General features: G+C 46.5%; 1 protein-coding gene across 1 annotated transcript; it reads left to right on the forward strand.

The window, feature by feature from the left end:
- Positions 1-9,467: 9,467 nt before the first annotated feature.
- Positions 9,468-11,188, forward strand: LOC109763055 (CASP-like protein 1U1). The gene is made up of 2 exons (XM_020321922.3): positions 9,468-10,324; positions 10,400-11,188. The coding sequence occupies exons 1-2, from the start codon at positions 10,131-10,133 to the stop codon at positions 11,082-11,084; spliced, it is 879 nt and encodes a 292-aa protein (XP_020177511.3). The 5' UTR covers positions 9,468-10,130; the 3' UTR covers positions 11,085-11,188.
- Positions 11,189-26,029: the final 14,841 nt, after the last annotated feature.

Below are 26,029 nucleotides of genomic sequence, written 5' to 3' on the forward strand. Positions count from 1 at the left end.
GGTTGGTCTGGCCAACCGCGACTAAAGGCCTTCGGGCCAGCCTGAGGACCTTTAGTCCCAGTTGGCCAGGCCAACCGGGACTAAAGCCCCTCCCGTCCGCCAACTGTCGACCAAGCGCGCTGGGCCCAGATAGTTGGTCGCGGGTCTCCTCCCGAACCGCGACTAAAGACCCCTTTGGTCGCGGTTCGATTATTTTGGGGACTAATGGGGGCGTATGGAAGCCTCTTTTTCTACTAGTGTTCTCTGATGCCCCTTCGTTCCCCGTTCTCCTAGGTATGGGTGGCGGGGCTATCGTCTGCTGAAACAAGCTTGAGCTGGGGACGAAGGCGGTGGAGTGCAGGCTGAGTGCGGCCAGCGGTGGAACTTGGAGATGGGCGCCCGTGCGGGGAGGAAGGAAGCCGTCGAGATCGCCATGAATCCATACAACGGTATTGAGCTTGGAGGTAAAGCAAATTTTGTATAGAAATAGATGCGGGGAGTGGATCCCTTGGTATGAGTTATGTGTGTTGTTTGCATGACATTCCTATTTGGCTCCGATTCAAACTCATAAAGGTTGGGATCAATTTCTTTTATTCTTCGATGGAGATCTTTTAGGTGGCACTGTTGGAGATCTTTTCTTAAAGTGGTTACTATTTTTTATAGTGGATTACTTTAACTCTGTGTAATTTTTTCTGCTGGGGCTCAATTCTCTTCATTCTACTGCAGCATCCTGAACTACCCTGGCCGTGACTGCATCTTGCAAAATATGTGTGCTGTTTTTCCTTACATCTACACTTGTGTTGTTTCTAGTAATAAGTACGGAACAATCTTTATTTTATTTAACTTTTGTCTTTAGTCACTAATGTTTGCTCCTTCGATGCATTAGGATATAGTATTATCATTTCAGAAGACGATATTGTGGCAAACGGTGTGGGCTCTAGACACTTTCTTGCGATTCAGCAAGGAAATAAAAAAACTTTGAATCATGACCATATATGTAGTAAAATTATGTAGAGATTTATACCATCAACAGTTTGTGCTGACCATAAAACTTTATTATCTTCATCCCCTGCTTTTGCTTGGTCATATTTGGTTTTATCTGCATTGGAAATAGGCCAAAATGTAGGTAGTAGTGATAATATTTGTTTTCTTATAATGCTTTGTATTTTAATGGATCATCTGAACTTTCCAACACGTCCGTGCTATCTACTCCTTTACTTTACTTCTATTTTTGTTTTCGACCACCAATGTGTCTTTTGATGCATGAAAGTTGTAGCACTATTTAGGGATTTTGTGACTAGGCCTGCTAGGAAAAGGTGCCCCGCATTCGCAACCAGTATGTTTCCGGCGCGGTGAAGCGCGCGTTGCATGCAATCTAGTAACATTTGAGTTAGATTCAGAAGAAAGCAACTAGTTAACGAGCGCTTCTTCGGGAGTCTCGCAATGATTTTTTTACAAGAAAACTTACAATCTATTTATCTTCAATCATGGCAATACAACGAACACCAGAAATAATAAAAATTACATCCAGGTCCGTAGACCATCTAGCGATGACTACAAGCAGTGAAGCGAGCCGAAGGCGCGCCACCGTCATCGCCCCTCCCTCGTCGGAGTCGGGCAAAACTTGTTGTAGTAGATAGTCGGGAAGTCATCGTGCTAAGGCCCCATAGGACCCGCGCAGCAGAATAGCAACCGCTGCCGATGAAGAGTAGCGTAGATCGGAAGGATCCAACCTGAAGAAACACAAACGTAGACGAACTACGACCAGATCCGAGCAAATCCATCAATGATAGATCTGCCGGAGACACACCTCCACACGCCCAAAGATGATGCTAGACATACCACCGGAACGGGGGCTAGGCGGGGAAGACCTTATTCCATCTTCGGGGAGCCACCACCGTCTCGTCTTCCTGAGCAGGACACAAACCCTAAAGGCCTCCTCCGCAGGTTTAGGGTTTTAGCCCCCCAAAACCTGGTTTTTTTGCGAATTTTTTTTATTTTTTTTTATTTTCAAATTTCTGAATTATTTTAACCTCTAATCTCTAATCACCACCCCTCATCACTGCTCAATTTATCCTCTAATCTCTAATCACCCCTCATCATTTCAAATCATCTAACTTCCCGGACGGTCACCCATCCTCTCACTACTCCAGCCTGAGCACGCTTAACTTCCGAGTTCTATTCTCCCTCGTTTCCAAGTCTGCACTTGTTGTTTTCCTGACAATAGTAGGATGTCAATTCTATTAACCCTCAGGAATTTAGCTCGAGCATGAAGTGACACATTTCACTGTTTGAGTTTGAAACTATGTTTTAAAAAACAATAATTATTTAGTAACACTAATATTAGTTTGACCATTGTTTGACCACAGTTTGACCAGATTTGACCAAAATTTAAAAAAAACTGAAATAATTATTTAGTAACACTAATATTCTAGAATAATTAGTTTGACCATTGTTTGACCACAGTTTGACCACAATTTGAAATTTTTTGAATTTTTTGCCTCTCCAGATCTTAAAAGCCCCGTATCTTTTTTTCTGTTAGGTTTTTGAGGATTTTGAAAATGTTTAACGGGGTTCCCCCGGTTAAATTCGAATGTAACTTTTTGAGTAGATGATTTTTCATATAAAAATTTGTTTCATCCGAGTTCGTATGCAAAAGTTATGCCCATTTTAAGAAATTCCAGAGAGATTTTGCAAATAAAGTCGAAATTCATATTCGTTAATTTTCCCAACAACTAGACCACATAACAACTAGACCACATATCACATGAGAAACTTATTTTATTTTATTTTTTTTTGACATTTCCATCATTTTCTTTTGGTTTTTCTAAAACTGAAAAGGCGGTCGGGGGGTAGAGTTTGATGGGCCCTTTAGTACCGGTTGGTCTGGCCAACCGCGACTAAAGGACTAACCTTTAGTCCCGGTTGGTCTGGCCAACCGCGACTAAAGGCCTTCGGGCCAGCCTGATGACCTTTAGTCCCGGTTGGCCAGGCCAACCGGGACTAAAGCCCCTCCCGTCCGCCAGCTGTCGACCGAGCGCGCTGGGCCCAGATAGTTGGTCGCGGGTCTCCTCCCGAACCGCGACTAAAGACCCCTTTGGTCGCGGTTCGATTATTTTGGGGACTAATGGGGGCGTATGGAAGCCTCTTTTTCTACTAGTGACTTTCAACCCACCTACCACCTTGTGGTTAGTGTAGATCATATTTTTGCATCGCTAATCCTCTCTTTTTTTACCTATGAGCAGGCACGATACCATCCGTCATCCGCAGCTGTAATCCTGGGCAGTTGCGGGCAGCTAAAGAGCCATATATTTAACGAATAAGTTGTACCCTGTTTGAAATACACAGGCTATCGTCGTCAGGCGCTCCGCCACCGCCTGCAAGCTGCGGATATCAAGCTGGGTCGACGAGGCCATCCAAACCGTGGACCCCACTGACAGCGCCACCGGGGCGATGCAGAGCACGAGGCTGGCCACATTCGACGGACTTGTCACGAGCCATGCATGGAGAAGGCTCACACTTCAGAATTCAGACTTCACCTCAGACTTCAGACCAAGTACTTACAACACATGCATGCATGAGCTAGACTACTAGAGAAACAAACTCTAGTTAAATGTCTTCTGTGTTTTAATCCTTTTGCCAACGATATATGATGATGGTAGTTAGATACTTAGACTGCTTGACGTTTATGCAATGACGAGAACTGAGTTGTTGCTCGGATGGTTAGTAGGTTGGTTGCACCCACTGCACACTGGAGGTCAAACCTCGGCCTGGCTATCTATGTGCGTTACCAAGAGGGAATTTTCTTTAGTGATAGATGGCACAGAGCCACCTTAAGTCTAGTTTCCACTAGGCACTCATACTTGGGTGTCAGCGGGTTCGTGCACGCCTGTGAGTTGTACTGGGTGTTTCTCCTAAAACAATCGTGCAATGATATGGAGTGAGTTAGATAGCCGATCCATTGACTTAGCCTCGGCATTCTATTAGTCCGGTAAGCTGGGCTGCATGATCGATCATCCTTAGTGAAGAAAATCAATTGTTAATTATCTAATGATTGTTGTCTAGATCATTGATCTTTTTGGTACTTCGACTAGCTAATTGCGCCATCAAATTGTGTATTTTGAAATCTCATAGATATGAATGATTAAGGTGCGCAGTTCTTATCTGAAGATGAAGACTTTGAGATTTATATTTTTGATGATGAATCTGAATATGAAGACTATGATATTTATATTTTTTATAATGACGGTGCTAAATCAATGAGCTAGGTGGTGTTAGAAAATATGCGATAGATCATTGCAGAAAAGTATATGGGGAATGCGATGTTTTGTTAAAGAGGTCCTCGACAATAAGCCCTGGAGGCCACCTGACAGTGCTTCAACCACAATCGTCACAGCCGGTCTGGCCACCACTGCAACAGGCGCCCGGATCCCCCCTCTTGTGATCTCTGTCTTATAGCTAATTTATGCGGTGAGCTTATATAATAGTCTCGGGTTACACTGGTCCGACTCAAACACCTAACCCGCTGCGTACTCCAAGTCTAACTGTAACACAATTCACATATTCGACACAATTTTAACACTCCGCCTGGGTGAATATGTCATCACCATCTTGAAGTCGTCATCTTTGCACGAACACGTGTGTATGATTAGACTTGGGTCTTCTACAGTTTGGTCACTCGTAAGGGCCGGCCACTAAGCCCTCCACCTTGGAGTTGATCGCCTCGACTGATATGATCGCCATTGCTGGCTCCTCATCAGCTCCATCTTCAACACAACTTGCTTGCATCTTGTACAAATATTTCTTGGTCCTCCTTCCCTTCATTATGACGTTCTTGTCCATCTTGATCATCAGGGCCTTCTTGTCCCTGTCCACCTTGTAGACCTAACCATCGCCATGAAGTTCACCAAGCAAAATTTTCTTTGAACCTTTGGCATGTGTCTAACATTCTTAGCACGTATTCAACACCGTTTCCATACTTGATCTTGACATCTCCAATGTTCACAATGAGTCGAGGCACATCACCACCTTTAAAGACTACTCCAAAATTACCAGACTTATAGGAAGTGAACCACTGTTTTTTAGGAGTCACATGATAAGAACTCGTCGTATCTAATAACCACACTTCATAGGACTGCTCGCATGATAGCGTAAGCATGTCACCATCAAAATGACTGGTTGAGGAAGCCACCACAGTGGACGATCCATTAATCTTCTTCCACTTTGGGCACACCCTCCTTACATGACCAAAATCCTAACAATGAAACCACTACAGACCCTTCTTCTTCCTCGGCTTGTCCTTCTCCTTTCTGCCATCTTGATTATACCTGGTCGCGAGGCCCACACCTTTGCTGCTTCCAGCACCTTCGGCACAACTTTTCTTCTCATTTGTACGATATATAACAGTGCTGACGTAATCTCGCTTCCAACAACAGTAGTCTTCCCATATGTCAGAGTAGTGCTCAAGTTTGCATAGGACCATGGTACCAAAACCAATCGAAGTAATGGCGCTTCCTCATCCCCCGTTGAATCTAGGCAAGGTAGGTCCGCTAATACTTGATTGAAGTTTGAAGACATTGATGTGCTCGGTAAGGTTTCCCTCTTCCTGCATCTTCAGCTCAAATAAATGTTTTTTATATACAACTTGCATCTTCTGTCCGAATAATACGCGATAGATAATTGCAGAAAAGTAGACGAGACACATGATGTTTCTTTTAATGAGGTTCACCGTCGTGGCTAATCTGCGAGCATGTTAAAGTCACACCTCCCCATGTAGTAATCACATTATACAAGTCGACGATAAGCCCTCAAGGCCACCTTTGCGACCACCTTCGCCATGGCCTGTTCGGCCACCCCTCCAAAGGGCGCCCGGATCATCCCTCTCGTGATCTTTGTCTTGGCCTAAATTATGTTCAGTCTATTTGGGCTACCCGCAGTGACCTTATATAATAATCTCAGGTTACCCATGTCCCACTCAAACACCTAACTCTCTGCGTGCTCCAAGTCTATGTGTAGGATAATACACATATTAGACACAACTTTAAAAGGTAGGTTGAAGCAAACATACTTTGTGTTAGCTGTACTAGCTCGAATTTATTTGTAGCCCTTGCTCCAGATTATGTGATATTCAGATGTAGTTGGATCCACGTATTTGTTTTTATCTTTCATTTAGTTAAATATTTTCTTTTCTCACTATTATATATACTGATTGAAAGTGTACCATCAACAAAATTGTGTTTCACTAAATTTGTTTGGGTTTATTAGTCCCATCGTATTTTGGGTCAAAGTTTAACCACATATTTAACTAGCAAAATATTAACCCATGTCACAAAAAGTTATATTATTTGATTGAATTTGAATGTATTTTTAAATGATATTGTTTTTGCTACATATAATTTATATTTTATTACTTATAATCATAGTCAAAATATGACCCAAAATACGAGGGGACTAGTAAACCAGGAGGGAGGTAGTAGTTTATAATTTGAGTTACATGTTTTTCAATTATTGTCTCATTATGCAATGGCTATTAATTACGGGATGCATTGTGTACCATCTAACAAAACTTGTTTGGGATTAATTTGGAGCTCTACGACTAGACATTAGACAATTAAACATGTTATGTTTAGTATACCCAGTACACAGGTCATCTAATGCATGCCAGTAATTATTGCACATCTAAGTGACTTAATCAAGCACAAAAAAGGAGAATGAAAATACCCGCGCGAATCTCCACGTAAAATCAATGACATAGTTCTTAGATGTGCAATATTTAGGGCATATCTAGATGTGCTTTAGCAAAACTGATTTTTTTAAATAGAAAAATGCAAGTACTATCCCCTTTGATTTGGGACTGTTAGGCCGCCTAGCCAAAACTCTAATACGAAGACAGAGAGGGAAAATTATCTTAGGTGGCACTAAGGCCGACATACTCTCCATTTTGGAAGGGACTGGTGAAGGTCAAGTCCTCGTTTTCTATTCAATAGATAGAGGATCTTTTGTCGCTGTGGATGTGCAATTGATGGATTTTTGGAAAGATGCCTGGTTGGGTGATACCCGTTGTCTCTTCAATACCTGTCTCTTTATAATATTGCGTGGAGGAAAGATGCTTCTGTGGCAGCTGTTCTTCAGGCAAGTCCGTTAAATATTCAGTTCCTTATAGCTCTGACCGGTGATAAATTGACTTCTTAGGTTCATTTAGTGTGTAGGTTGATGTCATTCAACCAAACACAAGTGTAGGATATATTTCGATGCAAATTGAATACAAATGGTGTTTACGTAGTGAAATCTATGTATGCGGAACTCATGAAGACGTGTCCGTTCTTTCGCACAAGGAATATTTGGAAAACAAAAGTACCAACAAAAATAAAAAATATTCATGTGGTTCTTGCATCGGGGTGTAATCTTCACTAAGTATCATATTACGAAAAGAAATTGGCAGTGCTGCCACAAATATTATTTTTGCGATCAGGAGGAAAACAATGAAGTCTATTCCTCTCCTATCCTTTTGCCTCCGTAATTTGGCGCATGATACAAGTGGCCTACAATTTACCACCTCTCGCTAGTATAACACAATTTGTTCCGAATCTGGTTGGGGGATGTCAACCAAACTTTAAAGGGATATGTCCATGTGGGTGTATGTGTCTTTTTATGGACAATTTGGAATTGTCGGAACGAATTTGTTTTTAACAAACAACTCTTCCAAAATATTTGCAGGTCATCTTGAGGGTTGTGGCTTTGATCCATATGTGATCCTTACTTCAGCGTGTGGATGCGCAGGAGCGTACGGCTATTGTGTGCAACCGTGTTGAGATGTTAGCAGATGGTTTCTTCACCAAGTTTGATAGCGAGTCAATAATGGGTATGTGTTTGAGCCATGTAATCCTGTTATTGTGCCTTGCGGCTCATTTTGTCCCATGTTTGATCAGTTTCGACTTTGAATGATGAATACTTTCTTTTAATACTTATGGTAGTGTGCATCGTAATGATGCAGAAGCAAGGGGTAAACCTCTTTTTTGAAAGAGAAATAAGTTAATTAGCCATTTTGTTGGTAATTAATTTCGTTGGAGTGTGCAAAAGATAAAGTATCCCAATTGGGCAACCGATCGTGCGCTTCTCTCAATCGCCCGCCACGGACGCGTGCGCCTCCATGTGGGCCCACATAGTGATCGATCCTCACGAGAGACGTCACTCGCACCTCCATCTAAGGCCATTCATAGTGGAGAGTAATTTAGACTAGTGTCATGCATATGACATAAGTATATGTTTCTATCTTCTTATTGCAAAGTATCATAGATGGTTGCATTTATTAGCCTGTAGATTCATTTTTTTGGGGAAGCACTATGTGATGTTTTTTTGCGGGGCAGAAGCACTATGTATGTTACCATCATCGCCTCTTTCTTAATTTAGTACTATGTCATGCCACTAATACTCCCACTATAACTAGTCCTGGGCTCTCTCCTCTTCTTCCCCACACTCCTCCCAAATCAGGCTCCACTGTGTGTGTGCGCGCGCGCGTGTGTGTGTCCCATCAGCCCCTGTTGCAAGCAGCGGCCGCCGATGTGCCTGGCCCTGCAACGTGACCATTTGCTGCTTGAAGGCCCGAGGGCAATGCGGCTAGGCCGGTCATCCGCGTCATTGGCTGGTGATTGTACAATGCTGCAACGATTGGACTTCGTTTATTGCAAGAATTGAGGCGCTTTGCTACAAGAGGTGCCAGGATGTATGCTATGAAGGCGAGCAACAGAGCTGCAACCATTGACGGCTGGAGCTGCAATGCTGAGGTACGACTGTCGGCGACAGTGTTGTGAGTGGTGCCTCCAGGCTGTGTGACAGCACAATGATGCTGCGAGTCCATTTGACACTGCTATGAGAGGCGCACCACGGCACTATGACCAGCGGGAGGCGAGCCGGCCATGCTTCGACTAACGTGCGATGATGTTGTGACTGGTGTGTGAGGATATTGCGACGAACGAGCGACATGTGCAGATGTTGCGACCTGCACAAGGCAAGCTGGTGGTGCTGCAACTGGCACGCATCAATGCTGTGATTGGCACACGAAGATGCTACCAGCGACATGCGTCGATGCTATGACCGGTGCGAGGTGAGCCGGTGGCGCTATGATGCTGCGATCGGCACGCGGCGAGCAGGTGATGCTTCGATGGAGGGTGGCGATGCTTTGGACAGCTCCGGTGATGCTTTTGTCAGCAAACCTGAGCAGAGGGAGTAGTAGAGGGTGCACATCGTACCATGAATAATGCTTTGTATTTGTAGTTACTGGCTCTGTTTTCCAAGGAGCGTGATACCTTCTCCGCCACATCGTTCCTCCCTCCCCCTTCACGCACTATCTCCCTGCTAGTCGGCGAAATTTTGGTGATGCAGGCGAACAGTATCTGCGAGCGTCCGCAAAACCGAAAACAAACTAAACTTCGTTACTTTAATATAACCGTGCAAGGCTTTTTTTTTTTTATCTCTCATACGTCTGCAGACTCGCGGACGCTTGTCCGCTTGCATGCCTACTTTGGCAGAATAGCGATCTAAGAGCAAATGGTCTGTTTGGATTGCAGCTGCCGCCTGTCCTGCCAATTTTTCGGTTGTTGAGTGCTACCACGGCTTCCGTTTCGATCAGCGCCAAAGAATGGGAACAACGCGAATTTTTCGGCAAGCCCGTTCAGATTTTACCCCCATGCGTTGGCGAGATCATGGCGGCGAAAACCTTCGCCAAATTTTTGGCGTGCCTATTTTGGCTGGGCTCGCTGGGTGTTATCCAAACAAACCCTAAAAATCATTGGATTCATGAGTCATGACACTGGTGCTTAATCAATTTCATATTGTTGGCCTAACAGGTGCCTGTGTCCCACAGATTATTATTTTTATTGGTAAGTCCAACTACCCTCTATTCAGAGGATTTCTTTTTGTTTGCTACCAAACTATGAATCCAACCGACAACTACGACAGCATACTAATTGAAGTCGATAGAAGTGCCGTTCAAAAAGAAACTCGATAGAAATGTACCATTGGCATGTAGTATATGTTTGCTGTTGAGATAATGGAGGTTAATGACATTATAATCGAGACATGTCTACTGTTTAGGATTCTTTGACCTCCATCCTCGGTCTACTGAGCCTTGGTTGCCCTCCAATCAATCATACATGGGAGGAGGGAGCAACTCCGGCAAGGTAGGCGCGTCGGAGGCGTTGAGCCTCGTGTTCCGCATCGCGACGGTGGGGCTGTCGCTGGCGTCGGCGATCACGACGGCGGCCTCGACGCAGAGCCAGTGCGTCCACGAGGACTGCAACGGCGAGGCGACCGCCACCGTCTCCTTCGGCAACTACAACTCCTTCAAGTAAGTCAGTATACTTGTCCATGGACCAGGCATGGTCGTTTCACTTCTCAAGCTAAAGTACGATTCTTGATGCAGGTATTCGGCGCTGGCCGACCTGCTGTCGGCGGTGCTGCAGGGCGTGGCGATCTGCCTGGAGGTGGCGCGGAAGGACAAGGCAGCCAAGGTCGTGGAGCTCATCGACAAGCTCCTGCTGGCGCTCACCTCGACGTCAGCGGCGCTGCTGCTGGCCGTCGACGACATCACCTCCTGCGGGTCACCTCGCGGTGGCGGGCGCCGGCGCAGCAGACGCTTCTGCACCCAGGCCGGCAGGTTCTGCGGGAAGATCCGAGCGTCGTCGGCCTTGTCCCTCGTCGCCGCCGTTTCCGTCTCCGTCACCGTCTACACCAGGCACATCCCCGTAAGTTTTACGCTTACGCCACGGACTTCGACCTCAGCCGCGGGAATACCAAAGAATGGAGACACAACAGCACCGCCACCAAGTGTTAGGCCGAAACGGCCAATATCGAGACCACCTAGCGGAGCCAATTCTGGAGAAGAAAAACAGCCCTGCACCCCCACAGAAATTGGGGCCCCGATGCCTCCGCCACCGGTGATGCCTCGGCCGTGCGGCGGATGCACGACGCTGACAATCCCGCAAGGCTGCGAGATAGCCGAGCGGGTGGTGTCTCCGCCGTTCTGCGGATGCCCGAGGCGGACGATCCCGCAAGGCTGCGAGAACCCCGAGCCATGCGGCGCAGCATGTGTTTATGTCCATGAATAAAATATCATCTCATGTTATAGTTTGTCTTTATTTTAGCAGTTTCTTATCTTAATAATTATGTTAGAAAAAAATATAATGGGAATGTGTGGCATTATGTACTTGTTTTTGTACCAATTAAAGGACCGATTTTGCGTTTGCTTGGTTTGTACTCCATACGGTACATTTTACTCCACGTATTAGATTTGTGTCAAGTTAAACTTTGTAAAATTTTATCAAATATACATTGAAATATATAAACATCTATACAATGCCGTCATTACTAAAAATAGTGAATGCAGATAGGACTTTTCCAAATGGGGCTTGCCGAGTTCCCTGTGCACTCATTACTAAATTTGCAAGTCGGAGATCGACAATTGGAGTATTAAGGTTAGAGCATCTCCAAAGCAGACCCTCAAATCGCCCGCAAACGTCCAAACTGCGTTGTCCGAATGCAGTTAGCCATCGAACGTCGTCGCCCAATAGTCTGCAGACCAATCCCATTATCCGTTTTTTCACAAACCCAGCAAACTTGGGGGGGGGGGGGGGGGGGGGGCTTGCGGGAGCCTAGACCGCCACCACTTAGAACTACGACATCACCGACCCATCCAAAACCCCACCCGGGCCCCACGTTCTCATCCGATCCCTCTTTCTCTGGATCCGCTTTATCCCACACCGCCGCCGCCGCGGCTCTACCATCTCGGCTGCCTGCTAAGCCCTTCCTGAAGCTCCGCGACCTCTGCCGCTCCACCCAGTCACCTCAACGCTTTGCCTACAGCGCCAGTACACACCTATCGTCCGTCCGCCACGTAGGTACCATCCGCCCCTACGATGGTCAACACGCCCTACAAGTGTTCGGTGAAATGCGTGTGCTAAATTTTTGTGTTCCTTCTTTGAAGCAATGGATTGGAACATGGAGTACATGTATGAGCACTATGTTTAGTCCGACGAGGAGGATTATGCGGATTAACCGGTGGTGATGCAGGCAACCGAGAAAATGGAAAACAACAGCTAGCTAGCACAAGTACTCGACAAAGGAGCATGACAAGAGTAGCAATAAACCTTTTAAAGACCGACCTCGTCTGTCGGAATCCAAAATGACCCAGTAGCACACTAGCACTTAGGACTTAAGTTCTTTTACAGCGTTTTTCCTCCTCGGCATTGCATGGGGATACTACTGCTAGCCTAATCTACTATGTAAATTGATCTAGGCGGTAGTCCTGCTCGAACATTCGAGCATACTACATCACCCGGGCAAAGTTTCCGCCCAGCTTGACCTACTCGCCGTCATCACCTAGGGACCGACGTTGGCAATGGACTTGATATCGAGGTCGCGGAAGTGAGCATAGCCCAGGCTTGACGAGTGTGTTCCCGAGCGGCCCAGCACATCGACAAGCCAATGCGGCTAGTAGCTTCTCGGAGATGGCGGGCGAGCTCGAAGAAGTTCCCCGGGGTCGCCTGGTCGGGCCAAAGCACGGGGGAGACGCCCTCCATTGCCGAGGCAAGAGTGTGCAGCTCCCCGAGCTGCTTGAGCGTGTCTCCCAGGAGGACACGCCGCGTCGTATCCTGAAATTCAAGCCAGAAGGCCCGGTCTTGCTCGTGTGCAGGATCAGGGTTGCCATTATAATAATGGCACGCCTAGGTGGCACTTTTGGGTTGATCGGCGAAGCCAGCTAACGTACGCCACACTTGAGTTAGCTCGGCATATGCTTGACGTCCAAAAATACACTGCAAGAGATATGGCTTAGAGCAAGTATAACAGATCCCAGTCAGCAGGCTACAACGTGTTCCATGTTAGCAAAATCATAGCTGGAAGGAAGAGAAGCGAAGAGAGAGAACCAAGCGGGCGCTTCCTATGTTTCCTGGCTATAGCTCAGCCAACGAGAAAAAGAAGATGCATGCAGCCCATCTGAATGCTGCGGCAGGCATTTAGCTCCCCCCGCCAATCACATGGCTTTCCTTGCCTCCCCCAACATGCAATCATTCAATGATACAGCCAATGTTTACAGCTAGTCTACTATATGAGCCTTCCATTACAAAGGCTATAAATGACGTGGTACTGGTATAGAGCCAGCAGCTCGCTTTGCTATTAGCTTTGCTCTTACCGGATACAATCTCGGTCGCCTGCTTTAACTCCTCCTCGGCATTGGTCTGTCGCAACTTGGACTCTTTAATTTGATCTCAAGTGCCCGCTTCTTTGCCTCCTTGGCTAGGGTATCCTTCTCAGCCTTCAACTGGTACTCTTATGTACACCCGTTGAGGTTGTTCTGGGCGACGACCGCCTAGTATTGGGCTGCACGACACTCCTGATGCTCCTTTTGGAGCAAGTCGATCACCTTTTGTGCATCATCCCGGGCAGCTTAAACTTGCTCCTCAGCGGTGTGAAGCTGGGCTTCCAGCTCGGCCCCAATGTGTGTGGTAAACTGGTAATTGTGTCAAACAAATCATTAAAGCGGATGAGGTGGGGATTGGTGCTTCGGTCGAGGGCGGCCTACTCTACATGGTTCTTCAGCTCTTCCGCTGCGCTGCTGGCCATCCTATTCTGTATGGCTTGGAGGCACTAAGCTTCAGTGATTTAACTGCACCTGTCCAGGGTGTAGACATGTGGGCCAGCCACCTATTGGTCCCACATGTCGTACACCAAAAGGTGTTGGCCCCGCATGTCATACACCCAAAGGCAGATGCAATAAGTCACGGAAGCTGCCTCTGGCTTGGAATGTGAGCATGGGAGCAAGGAGCTTGAGAATTTGGGGAACAAGAAGGAGCGCTTATTGCTGCAATTCCGTCAGTTTTGAGGGTCTTCATGGAAATGTATCAATCGAGGTGTCTCTCGCTTAAATCTGTTTGACGAGATTGAAAAAAAAAAAAGAACAACACAAACTGAACCAACGTCACAAAATCATAAAGAATCAGTACTACGAGAGAGAGCATTTGGGGAGAGAAGGAGGCACATCTTGCAGCAATCTGTATATTTGGACGGTCTGTCTGCAAATAATCAAATGGAGGTACTCGCCACCATCATACAAGTCTATTCTTGCCAATCCCCTCGTGTAACCATACATGTATTTCCTGCATCATATTCGTTTTCTTTTTTGAGATAAAACAAGCGAGATGGACTTGTGATGATTCTGCCTCGACATTTATGGAAACACACGAAGAAGTTGTCATTACAGGAGTATAGACTGAAAATCGTCAACAGGATATTGAGAAACCACTGGCAGAGATCGCAGAGTGTTAACCATGTGCATAGTTCACTGGCATGAAAGAGTGCGTAGTACACCACAAACACATGACACGTTCAGGTCGTACACCACCTAAAGTAGATCTTGAGCCCGGCACTCTCTCGACCTAGTTGCACCAATTTGAATGGGTGCAGCAGGCTTACCTCCATATTGTAGCTCTAGAATATGACTTTGGACTGGATCTCATTGTTTTTCTCCGAAGAAAATTCCCAATGCATCTTATTCCACGGAGGTTGCACCATCTCACCGCCGGTGACATCCATCCTCATCATTTTGGTTCCCCTTCTACACTTGGTCAGTATCCCTCTAGCAACTACATATAATTTGCTGCACACGAAACTAGTTATTTATATATCAGTGAATGTACATAGCGTGTGGCCTACACATTATTCCTTCAACAAAAGTTCACATACCAGTTGTTGTGGCCATTTACACCGAATGTAGTCATCAACGCAGGACAAAGTAGTCGACGCATCCAAAGCAAAGGAAAATTAAACACTCATTTTTTTAAGAAGAAACAGCATGAGAGTGTCCTACTGCATTATTATTAAGAAGTTACACATATGTAACGTAAATCAAATATTTTATTGGTATTGGATGATTTGCCATTCAGTGTGGAAATAAAATGGATATTTTTTAGAAAAGGAGGAAGACCCCCGGCCTCTGCATCTGGACGATGCATACAGCCATTTTAATAATTATTAACACAAGACCTTACAAAGTAATACAACAGTAAGACTAAAGCCACCGTCTAAACAACATCTGTCGCTACTCCTATCCAGTTGATGAAGGGGCGCTGATAGTCTGGGCCTAATACCAAACAGACCTCGCAGCCAAAGCTAACATCTAAGACCTGAGGTCCCAACCAGGACACCTGCCGGGTATGGGCACCCACCAGTCCGGCGTGCTCCTCAACCAGGACGCCTGCCGGGTATGAGGCCGCCGCAGCCACCTGCCACCAATCCATCTTCAGAGCTGTACTGCTGCATCTACCTTGTCCGGTCTAGCTGCCGGCGACGCCACCACGACGCCAGACAGCGTCACCCTCCTGTGCGAGTCCATCTCCGCGCATCGGGCGCCGAGTCTCCACTACGCCACGCCGCCGAGATCCGCCGTCATCAATGGGCAAGATAAATCACCGCTCTTCCTCTTGTCCCCTCCAACAAGCACTTGCTCCAAAACGATGCCCCCAGGAGGGAGAACGACACCGAAGGCGCCATCATCGTCCGATCCGGTAGACCCAGATCTAGGGTTTCCCCCGAAACTTCCCGATCAGGTTTGACGTGACCTGCAACGACGATGCCTCAAGAAGGGAACGACGTCCGAGACGCCGCCATGGTCCGCCAAGACCACAGTCAAGCGCGATTTTCACCGGAAGCCACGTCGTCCCGATCTCGCGGCTGGCTACCGAGCAGAACCTCGCCATGAAGACGTATGGTGCCGACGGAAAGCCGGTTGAGGTCCTCCGGCCGCCCCACCCCGGCCCCATCATGCGCCGCCGGCCGGCCATAGCCGAACCACGACGGATCTGGCCGGGACGCCAGATCCACGGCCACCGCCCATCGCATAGCGGAGAATCTCACCGGAGGACCTCGCCAGCCCTAGGTTCGCCGGCTATCGCCGCACAGCCAGGACGCCGCCCTGGTAGCCGCGCGAAGACCCCACACGAGGCGCCCCAGCCGCCTGATGGGAGATCCGTCGCTTCCCTCTCCTACCCTAGCCCTTTAGGCATCGGGCGCCGCCACCACCGCGGCCAGTGCCGGCGGCAGCGGCGGCCGAAATAAAATGGATACCATACCAAAACATGTGTCTATGTAAAAAAATGTGATTCTTATTATTACATTTTTTATGAAACTAATGCAATGAATGTGAAGTCACAAAACCAAACGATTCTATAGAGCTTATGAGATGTCAGTCGCAAAAACAGTCAGATGGGACAGGAACAATGTTATTTATTCTTGTTTGGCTAATAATCATCTTTACAAACAAAACATGTTCTTATTATGTATAAGGATCATACTGAAAACAGCAATGCACGTGATCGATGATGTATGCACAAGTCTCCTTCAGCAACGTGTAAGCATGTACTTCCTCCGTTCCATAATGTAGTGCTTCCTCTATCTCCGTGCTTCAACTTTGACCGTAAATTTAACTACCAAGACCGATTGCGGCGGGAGCAAAAATTATATCAGTGAATTCGTATTCGAAAGAAGTTTTTAATTATGTAATCTTTTTCACCCGCCGCCGTCGGTCTCGTTCGTTAAATTTATGGTCAAAGTTCGACCTCGGGAAGCGCGGGCGCACTATATTTTGGAATGGAGGGAGTAAGTATACTATCTATGCAATTAAGCATCTGTTGATGTCCTGTCTGAACAGCTAATTCAGCAGGCGGCTGTGACGGTATGTCTGTTGGCTGTTGCTCTACAATAATACAATAGATGACTACTTATATCCACCCATGAGCCATGAACCACCGCCACGAAATCGAAGTGAAAGAAAAAGGTCAATTTTCAGCAACAAGTTTGTTTCTTCTCTTCAACAAGAAACCAAACCACACAAACTAAATCAGAAGAAACAAGAGAGCGTTGCATGTGAACATCTTCAGGATGCATCACCGATCAGCCGGCCGGTGACCAGAGCACCACCGTCATTGCAGTGTCACACACAAGGCACTATGTTTCAATTCACGGGAGTGAGGAGAGTCAAGGATTTGGGGTAATTTAGACATCTTGAAGGGCCTTTCTTCTTAGATTCATCATACCTGACAAATTCCAAGCCAAAACTCAGCAGTTGTAGCAAGTACAGAGATTTGGTAGCCATACATCACGATCACAGTCAGATTGACTAGTTACATGCGAAAAAGGGTTTCTCCCACTTTTTATTACAAAGCAACCAACACCGATCACATAGCAATACTGGGGCGAGTAGCACAACAAGACCAAAAGAAAAGAGAAAGAACAAAGAAGAAGAAAAAAAATGCCAACAACGGCTGCTCGACAAAGCACGGATGACCCGCCACCGCTGCGCCTTCCGAAATCGACCCACCACAGACCAAGGCTCCGAATAGCTGCGTACCAAGCATCACCTCCAAGAAGGAATGCGACGCCGACGAGGCTGCTGCCCGGACGTGTCCTAGGATTTCCCCCGACACGCGGAAGGGAGTGGGGGATGGATACCTCCAGCACCCTCTAGGAAGGAATGGCGGCACCAGCAGGTGTCACCTCATCAGAGCCGGAAGAACCAGCAAGGATTTCTCCTGCACTCTAGACCCCACAGCTCCACTGGGCCAGAGCCAACCAACCACCACGCCGCCCACCAACATGCGCCACCGCAGTCTTGACGCCACCCACCAACATGCGCCACCGCAGTCTTGACGCCACCCACGCCGCCTCATTGAGATCACAACCATGAGGCCAAGAGGCCGGAGAGAGATGCACCAGGCGATGGGAGCAGCAGCACTAGAGTCGCGCTGGAGGGAACTACCTCCACCGCCGTCGTGCGGGAGGCCCGTGCCTCGGGCACCGTCGCGGTCGCCGTCCGGACGTGGCAGCAGGGCATACCAGGCCACCCCTGGCGTGGCCCGGCTAGGCCCAAATCAGGCTCGCAAAGCCCCGCCGCCCATGCTGCAGGAGGGCGGCGCCAGCGCCGCTAGCATACACCCGCCCATCGCCGCTCCCCCGCCTCCCGGAAGCACGCCGACGACCCCTCCCTGCCGCCGGCCCGCCCAGACCTTGATGGGACCTGAAGGGCCCAGATCTGGGCCGAGCGGGCGCCGCCGGATCACGCCACCGCGTCACCCGCCCCCCTCCCCCGCCCAGCAGATCGCCCGCGACCACGACAGAGAACCCCGCCTCCGCACCGTACCGCCACCGCCTAGGAGCACCCTGCAGCCGCTGCACCGCCCTGCGTCGGCACGACCCGAGAGGGGAATGGCCAGCAGCCGCCGCCGTCAGCGCCGGGCCTGGCCCGGCGTCGGATGCCGGCGGCTGCGGCAGGGAGGGAGGGAAGGGGAAGGGGGAGGGGGAGGGGGAGGGGAGGCGCCAAGTGCATGGCCGGTATCCCGCGGGGGCCACGCTGTCGTGAGAGGGATAGGAGGAGGAGACCTGCTTTAAAGCGGGGTGAAACCCTTTTTGGACTGGTTACATACAGTCTTAGTTAACCTACTGAGAAACAAACATCGTTAATACTCTCGCTACCTAATCCAGCAAGCAAACACACCAATCATTGCCTGATCAAGGCACATAAGATAATCTCCAGGATGAGCATATTGGGTGGTTCCATTCTTTCTTTTTGCTGGTTGGCTTAGAGGAAGCTTCTCATAAGTACTCCTCAAAAGAGCTTTAATCCGAGCAATATACCTGCACTGATTATTTGATTCTCATGGTTAGACCAGACGGAAGCAGAGCTACAATCCAAGTCACACCGTACCTATGAAGATGCAAGAGCAGCAGGACGTACATACGATGGTACTCAGAACGAAATTGGGATGATTTCCTATATGAATACTGCTGCCACACCCGCAAAAAAGAAAATTACTGCTGCCACGGAATTGAGATGACTCCAGATGGGACGATCCCAAATCTGCTGCCTAAGATCGCACCCAGGCATTGCTTCAGTGGAGAATTACCTTCTTTAAAAAGAAAGTAGATACTGCTACCACGATTATCATCAGCGCACGAAAATTGGCACACACAGGATTTGTGAAACTAGTTTCACAGGCATAAGCTGATATCGTAATCTCAAATGTTTAAGGAACTCTGCATAAACATCTCTGCAACCTCCGACGGAACAAACACGATATGATATATGGTATCTGAGAGACACACTGACACACAGAAACAGTTCTGAACTTCTAGTTCTCCAAAATTGGGCTAACCCTTCATAGTACCAGAGAGCTAAAGCTTCATGTCAAACATTCACTTCTTGGCCTTCTTCGGTGCCCTGTAGGAATTCGAATTTGGAGATAATAAGATGAATGAAACAAAACACAGACTATGTAAAGAAATATTCTGAAGGTGCTTACTCTGCTGCGGGAGCTGGAGCTGCAGCCGCTGGTGCATGATCTCTCAGGCCCTGGTTCAAATAGTTCAAGTTAGCAAAATTGTTCTAACAACAAAAATACTGCTGTATAACAGTAGATGAGCAAAATGTAATCATGGATGATAGCTTGCTATATTCAACATTAACGTCCAACTTGTTATCTAAGATTAACAGAAAAGTGGCGCCATAGGATCAGCATTGGGTCGATCCATTTATTGTTTTTGCAGGTAGGCTGGGAGGAAGCTTCATGAGTTTTGCGGGTTGAGTCCTGTCCCCTTGTTCTCTCAAACTTTAATGTTCTGGTTTAAATTTGAATTCCTCCTCCATAAGCTTGACTATAAAACCATCTCTCAGAACTAATTATTGTGTTGTGTCTTGCGACCTTGTTTGCTTTTACAATTGTGGTCATTTTTTTTGACTCTGATGCCATGAAAATGGATACAGACAAACAAAAAAGCACAGTTATGTTTATTGATGAGCCTTGCCACTAGCACACGAAATGTAACTATTACCAATGTGTAAACAAGAGTTACTAATCAAAACAATGAACTATCTAGCATCACACGAGTTATTTCATAACAATGATAAGGAGATAGCAAGGATGAGGCGGAAAGTTTACCACTTGATACCGTCGGTGTCGACAACAATGATGGTGGATAGTTGCTATATGTCTGTGTATTAGTCATGTCAGGCCCTGAGCAACACACCCTATCAAGCTGGAATGTCTTGCTGTCCACAGAGAAACAGCCTAAATTACGCCTTGAGCCTATGTACCTATATATGAATGCGCACCTCCCCCTCGAACCTATGAAAAAGAAAAAGGAATCCAGAGGTATTTTCTTCTCCAACTCCCACTGGCTAAAAGTATCCCCATCGTTTATCCTAATGGTATACTTGAGGCAAGAAATATTAGATGCACACACAAACATCGCAAGTTTGCCTTCCCCTTCCTCCACGATGGCTATATCCGTATCAGAAAAACCTTTGGTTCCGGGCGGGGCGGCGGCACAGAAGAACTCCATCCTACGGGTGTCAAGCAGAAGCATTTCCTTCAAGTTTGTCAACCAGAAGAAGCAACCATATGCGTATTGGTGGCGGGAGAAGACATGCATCCCGCTCCAGAGCGTGGATGGCCCGGCTTGCCATTGTCCGGTTCTGGAAGAGAAGATAAAGGTGACCAGCTTAATTCCATACATTGCCATCCAGATTACTCTGAATGACGTCTCCTCCTCCTCATCGTCACCGGCAGGCAAGAGGAAGGTCTCCAATAAACGAGGCCCTTTTCTCTTAAGTGATTTTTCCGTAAAAGCGGCTAGGTTCCTAGGGATCGGAGGAAGCAAGAGGTACCGCCGATACAAAGGGTCGCACACCACCAGCGAATGATTATTCAAGGAAGCTCTGATCAGGAGGACGCGGCCGCCGCGAGAGTCTCGGACCTCATAGTCACGGGCAGGGGCGGGAAGGAAGGAGAAGGAGAAGTCGCCCGCGAGGGCTATGGCGGCGGCTGCAGGCGCGGAGGGGTGAGGCCATGCAGCGGAGTGGAAGCGTGGGTGTCTAAGGTGCGGCCGTCGGGCGAGGAAGCCGAGGAGGGGCGGTGCGTGGAGCCTGCGGTACCGCGGGATGAAGGAGCCATCGACGATGAGGCGGCGGAAGGAGACGCAGGCCGCAGAGGCGCAGACGAGATCGGCTGGGTTGGCGAGGCGGAGGAAGATCTCCACCATCATCTCGTCGGGGATCCGAAGCGAATTCATCATGGCGCTGGTCGTTGGGTCGGCTCGGGGCGGAAAGATAATTACACCACTGGTGCTTGAACTTGCCACGAATGTGCACTTTAGTGCCTGAACTTGAAAAATACATTGAACTGGTTCCATAACTTGGCATTGACGTGCAAATACGGTTCACATCTTATATGTATACGTCCACGGCCCTGACGAGGCACCCCAAGTGTCCTGGTTTATGTGAAAAAACCCCTGGAATTGTTTTCTCCTTACATAAAAGACCTCAGTGAGAAACAAATATATATTCACACGCTTGTGGTGAGGGATCGAACCTGTTACCTGTACCTTCATGTGGGAGTGGCTAACCAGCAGACAAGGTGAAATTTGTTGTCATATATATATATTCACACGCTTTTTATACAGCAGGTTGAACAACGTAAACAAATTAATTTATTCAATCAAAAATAGTGCCGGGTCAATTATTTGAACCTGCACCCTAATACTATATAGCGGCCACGAATACCACTCCAACCAAGAACATGTAATTTTACAAAGGATAAATTTCTCTTTATATAACACAATGCGCTCGTGTGGGTAAAATGGATCATTTTCAACATTTCAGTTTTTTCCAGTTTTTGTAAAACTATGTAAACTATAATTGTGTGTTATAAATGATATATATATAATTAAATTAAAGTACATTAAAAATGCATATGATTTAATAAAATATCTCCACAAATAATTTTAAAAATAAAAATATTAAATATTAAATTAAATTAATTTTACAATTTTAAAAGTGCTCACATTTTTAATGAAATATTAAAATAATTTAAGAAAGTTTTGTATATTTAAATAGATTCCCATATAATTCTAAACATTTCCATGTTATAAATAAAATATTTATGTAGTACATTAAAGTGTTCATACTTTAAGAAAAAAAAGTGTTGTTTTAAAAAGTTTATATAATATATAGAAGTTTGTGTGTTTTAAAAAAAACGAACCTAGTGCAACCTCAGATTGCAGATCCTCACATGAATAATATTTGAATAAAATAGACATTTTTATAATTCGTAAATATTTAAATTGTATGTATATGTTTTAAAATAACACATGAATTATTTTTAAAATGACATGTAAAATTTAAATTCTTTTTGAAATCATGTTTGTTATATAGTCATAAATATTAATTATACTTTAGAAACATGAGACCTTTTTGGTAGAAGTGGTATCCAAGGCTGATATATAACATTTTGTCGGATGTTTGGATCACAAACCCGACACTATTTTTTGCTGGATTATTAAATTCCTTTAATTTATGTTGTTTCGCCTAGTGTACATAATGGTCATGAATCCAGTTTTGACTATACAACTGTGCTGCGGTCGACTGGCTAGCCGCGAGCTAACAGTAGTTCATTGGTTCGATTCCCTGCCAGTCTAGCTTTCAGTTTTATTTCAGCCCTTTATCTGTGAGGTCCTATTTCTAAGAAAATAGTTTTAAGGGGTTTTCCAAAAAATAGGCCGCACGCCCTGCCATTCAGTAGCTGACAGCGGGCCCCATGCCACGCCGGAATGCCTTGTCAGCATCGTGTGCGTATGCTGAAGAGATTTGAACTGTATTTGCACGCTCATGCCAAGTTATGGAACTAGTTCAATGTATTTTTTAAGTTTAGGCACTAAAGTGAACATCCGTGACAAGTTCAAGCACCAACGGTGTATTTACCTCTATATATATATACTCGTAGTGCGGCTGCCGCAATGGGCCAGCATCATATATGGGCCTGAACAGGCTTGGCCCATACGGAAATTAGATTAGACTCTTCTATATCCGAAATTACTAGTTGGGGAGTAGTCGTTACAAAGATCACTCCTACCTTTTCAAATTGGGACAAGTAGCGTGCTGCATGTGTGTTTTATTTTTTAAACTGTGCGTCCAAATTTTGAACTGTTTTCACCGTTGAATTTCCTGCGTCGAGATCTTCAAAACTAGATCCCATGTTGATAGGTAAACTTTTTTTATAAAAAAAGTCGGGCGAAAAAACCAAACCGGGAGAACGGGTTTTTCCCTTTCCAAAATAGGCACGCCCGTGCCTCTCGCGAAATCACGACCGTGCCTCTCATGAAAGCAAAACCGTGTCTCTCGTGAAAGAAAAACAACAGAAAACGTGTTTTTTTCCGTTTCCGAAATGCACGGCCATGACTCTAGCGAAAGCACAACCATGCCTCTCGCGGAAGCAAAACCGTGACTCTCGCGGCAGAAAAAAAAACACGTTTTTTTCGTTTCCGAGAGCCAAACCATGGCTCTCATGAAAAAAAATATTTTTTCGCGGAAAAAATGTTTTTTACCCAAAAGGTAAGGAACACCGGTGGAAAACCGAAACGTCAAAAAATCCAGAAAAAACCGTATAAAAAGCGGAAAACATGTGCGAAAAAAATTCCGGAGGGAGCGCCCAGAGCGTGACACATGGCCGGCGGCTGAGAGCGCGCCAAGTGGCGCTAATCGTTGCGAGGCTCCTCCCCAAGAAAAGCTTAGGATTCCTTTGCCTCCCGTCGGTGCCGCCGCCTGTCCGCCTCGTCTCCGGTGGTCTTAGGGCCATGGCGGCGCGGTGGATCCCGGCCCTTGCCGGCGGGAGGGCTCTGTTCTTAGATGTTTCTTTAAGTTTTGTTAGGGTTTGTGTCCTGCTCAGGAAGACGAGACGGTGGCGGCTCCCTGAAGATGGAATAAGGTCTTGCCCGCCTAGCCCCCGTTCCGGTGGCATGTCTAGCATCATCGCTGGGCGTGTGGAGGTGTGTCTCCCGCAGATCTATCATTGATGGATTTGCTCGGATCTGGTCGTAGTTCGTCTACGTTTGTGTTTCTTCAGGTTGGATCCTTCCGATCTACGCTATTCTTCATCGGCGGCGGTTGTTGTTCTGCTGCGCGGGTCCTATGGGGCCTTAGCACGATGACTTCCGGACTATCTACTACAACAAGTTTTGCCCGACTCCGACGAGGGAGGGGCGATGACGGCGGCGCGCCTTCGGCTCGCTTCACTGCTTGTAGTCGTCGCTAGGTGGCCTACGGACCTGGATGTAATTTTTATTATTTCTGGTGTTCGTTGTATTGGCATGATTGAAGATAAATAGATTGTAAGTTTTCTCGCAAAAAAAATCATTGCGAGACTCCCGAAGAAGCACTCGTTAACTAGTTGCTCTCTTCTGAATCTAACTCAAATGTTACTAGATTGCATGCAACGCGCGCTTCACCGCGCCGGAAACATACTGGTTGCGAATGCGGGGCACCTTTTCCTAGCAGGCCTAGTCACAAAATCCCTAAATAGTGCTACAACTTTCATGCATCAAAAGACAATTGGTGGTCGAAAACAAAAATAGAAGTAAAGTAAAGGAGTAGATAGCACGGACGTGTTGGAAAGTTCAGATGATCCATTAAAATACAAAGCATTATAAGAAAACAAATATTACCACTACTACCTACATTTTGGCCTATTTCCAATGCAGATAAAACCAAATATGACCAAGCAAAAGCAGGGGATGAAGATAATAAAGTTTTATGGTCAGCACAAACTGTTGATGGTATAAATCTCTACATAATTTTACTACATATATGGTCATGATTCAAAGTTTTTTTATTTCCTTGCTGAATCGCAAGAAAGTGTCTAGAGCCCACACCGTTTGCCACAATATCGTCTTCTGAAATGATAATACTATATCCTAATGCATCGAAGGAGCAAACATTAGTGACTAAAGACAAAAGTTAAATAAAATAAAGATTGTTCCGTACTTATTACTAGAAACAACACAAGTGTAGATGTAAGGAAAAACAGCACACATATTTTGCAAGATGCAGTCACGGCCAGGGTAGTTCAGGATGCTGCAGTAGAATGAAGAGAAATTGAGCCCCAGCAGAAAAAATTACACAAAGTTAAAGTAATCCACTATAAAAAATAGCAACCACTTTAAGAAAAGATCTCCAACAGTGCCACCTAAAAGATCTCCATCGAAGAATAAAAGAAATTGATCCCAACCTTTATGAGTTTGAATCGGAGCCAAATAGGAATGTCATGCAAACAACACACATAACTCATACCAAGGGATCCACTCCCCGCATCTATTTCTATACAAAATTTGCTTTACCTCCAAGCTCAATACCGTTGTACGGATTCATGGCGATCTCGACGGCTTCCTTCCTCCCCGCACGGGCGCCCATCTCCAAGTTCCACCGCTGGCCGCACTCAGCCTGCACTCCACCGCCTTCGTCCCCAGCTCAAGCTTGTTTCAGCAGACGATAGCCCGCCAGCCATACCTAGGAGAACGGGGAACGAAGGGGCATCGGAGAAGGAGGCGGCAGGGCCAGCCGGAGCTAGGCTAGCAGGGCCGTAAACCCTAGCGTGGTGCCACTCAGAAGGTGAAGGGGAGAAGAGAGATGGGGTGACATCTGCTTTCTTCAGGGACATGGGCCGATCCGGTCTGGCTCAGACCCGCTGCCTGCTGGCCCCTCTGCTTTCTTCAGGGACACGGTACGGACCCAATGGTCCAGTGATGATTGGCCTCATGCCTCGTTGAGTAACAAGGTCCGACCTATTCTAATACCAGATTTATACAAAATAGCCAGTAGTAGCAGAGTAACATCTCTTAAAATAACATCATTTATTGAAGAGAATTTTAGCAAGTTATAATGTCAAAAAACAAGCCATATATGCAGCCTCATTTCTATTTCTACCATCAACACGCTTAGTATCACAAGTTAGTATATGCGTAACTCTACGACAGAGGCAATTTGGAACAATACTTTAGAAATTTCCTATAAACACAATGCTAACAAAACTTGCAATGGTGTATGCTATCGTAACGACATACTACAACCTTGGGCAGGAAAATTTGGGTTGACCCGCTCATCCCTTCGGGCCGATGGGGCCCGACTCCCCTGGTCCACTTTTCATACCAAGCCAACCCAAAAGACCCATCGGCCTTT

Source organism: Aegilops tauschii, chromosome 6 (assembly GCF_002575655.3).
Source record: "Aegilops tauschii subsp. strangulata cultivar AL8/78 chromosome 6, Aet v6.0, whole genome shotgun sequence".
Taxonomy (NCBI): domain Eukaryota; kingdom Viridiplantae; phylum Streptophyta; class Magnoliopsida; order Poales; family Poaceae; genus Aegilops; species Aegilops tauschii.

Excerpts from the sequence above, each read along its gene's own strand:
- LOC109763055 (XM_020321922.3), top strand. The coding sequence starts at position 10,131 with ATGGGAGGAGGGAGCAACTCCGGCAAGGTAGGCGCGTCGGAGGCGTTG. Across the intron at positions 10,325-10,399 it reads GGCAACTACAACTCCTTCAA|GTATTCGGCGCTGGCCGACC; the intron begins GTAAGTCAGTAT and ends TTCTTGATGCAG.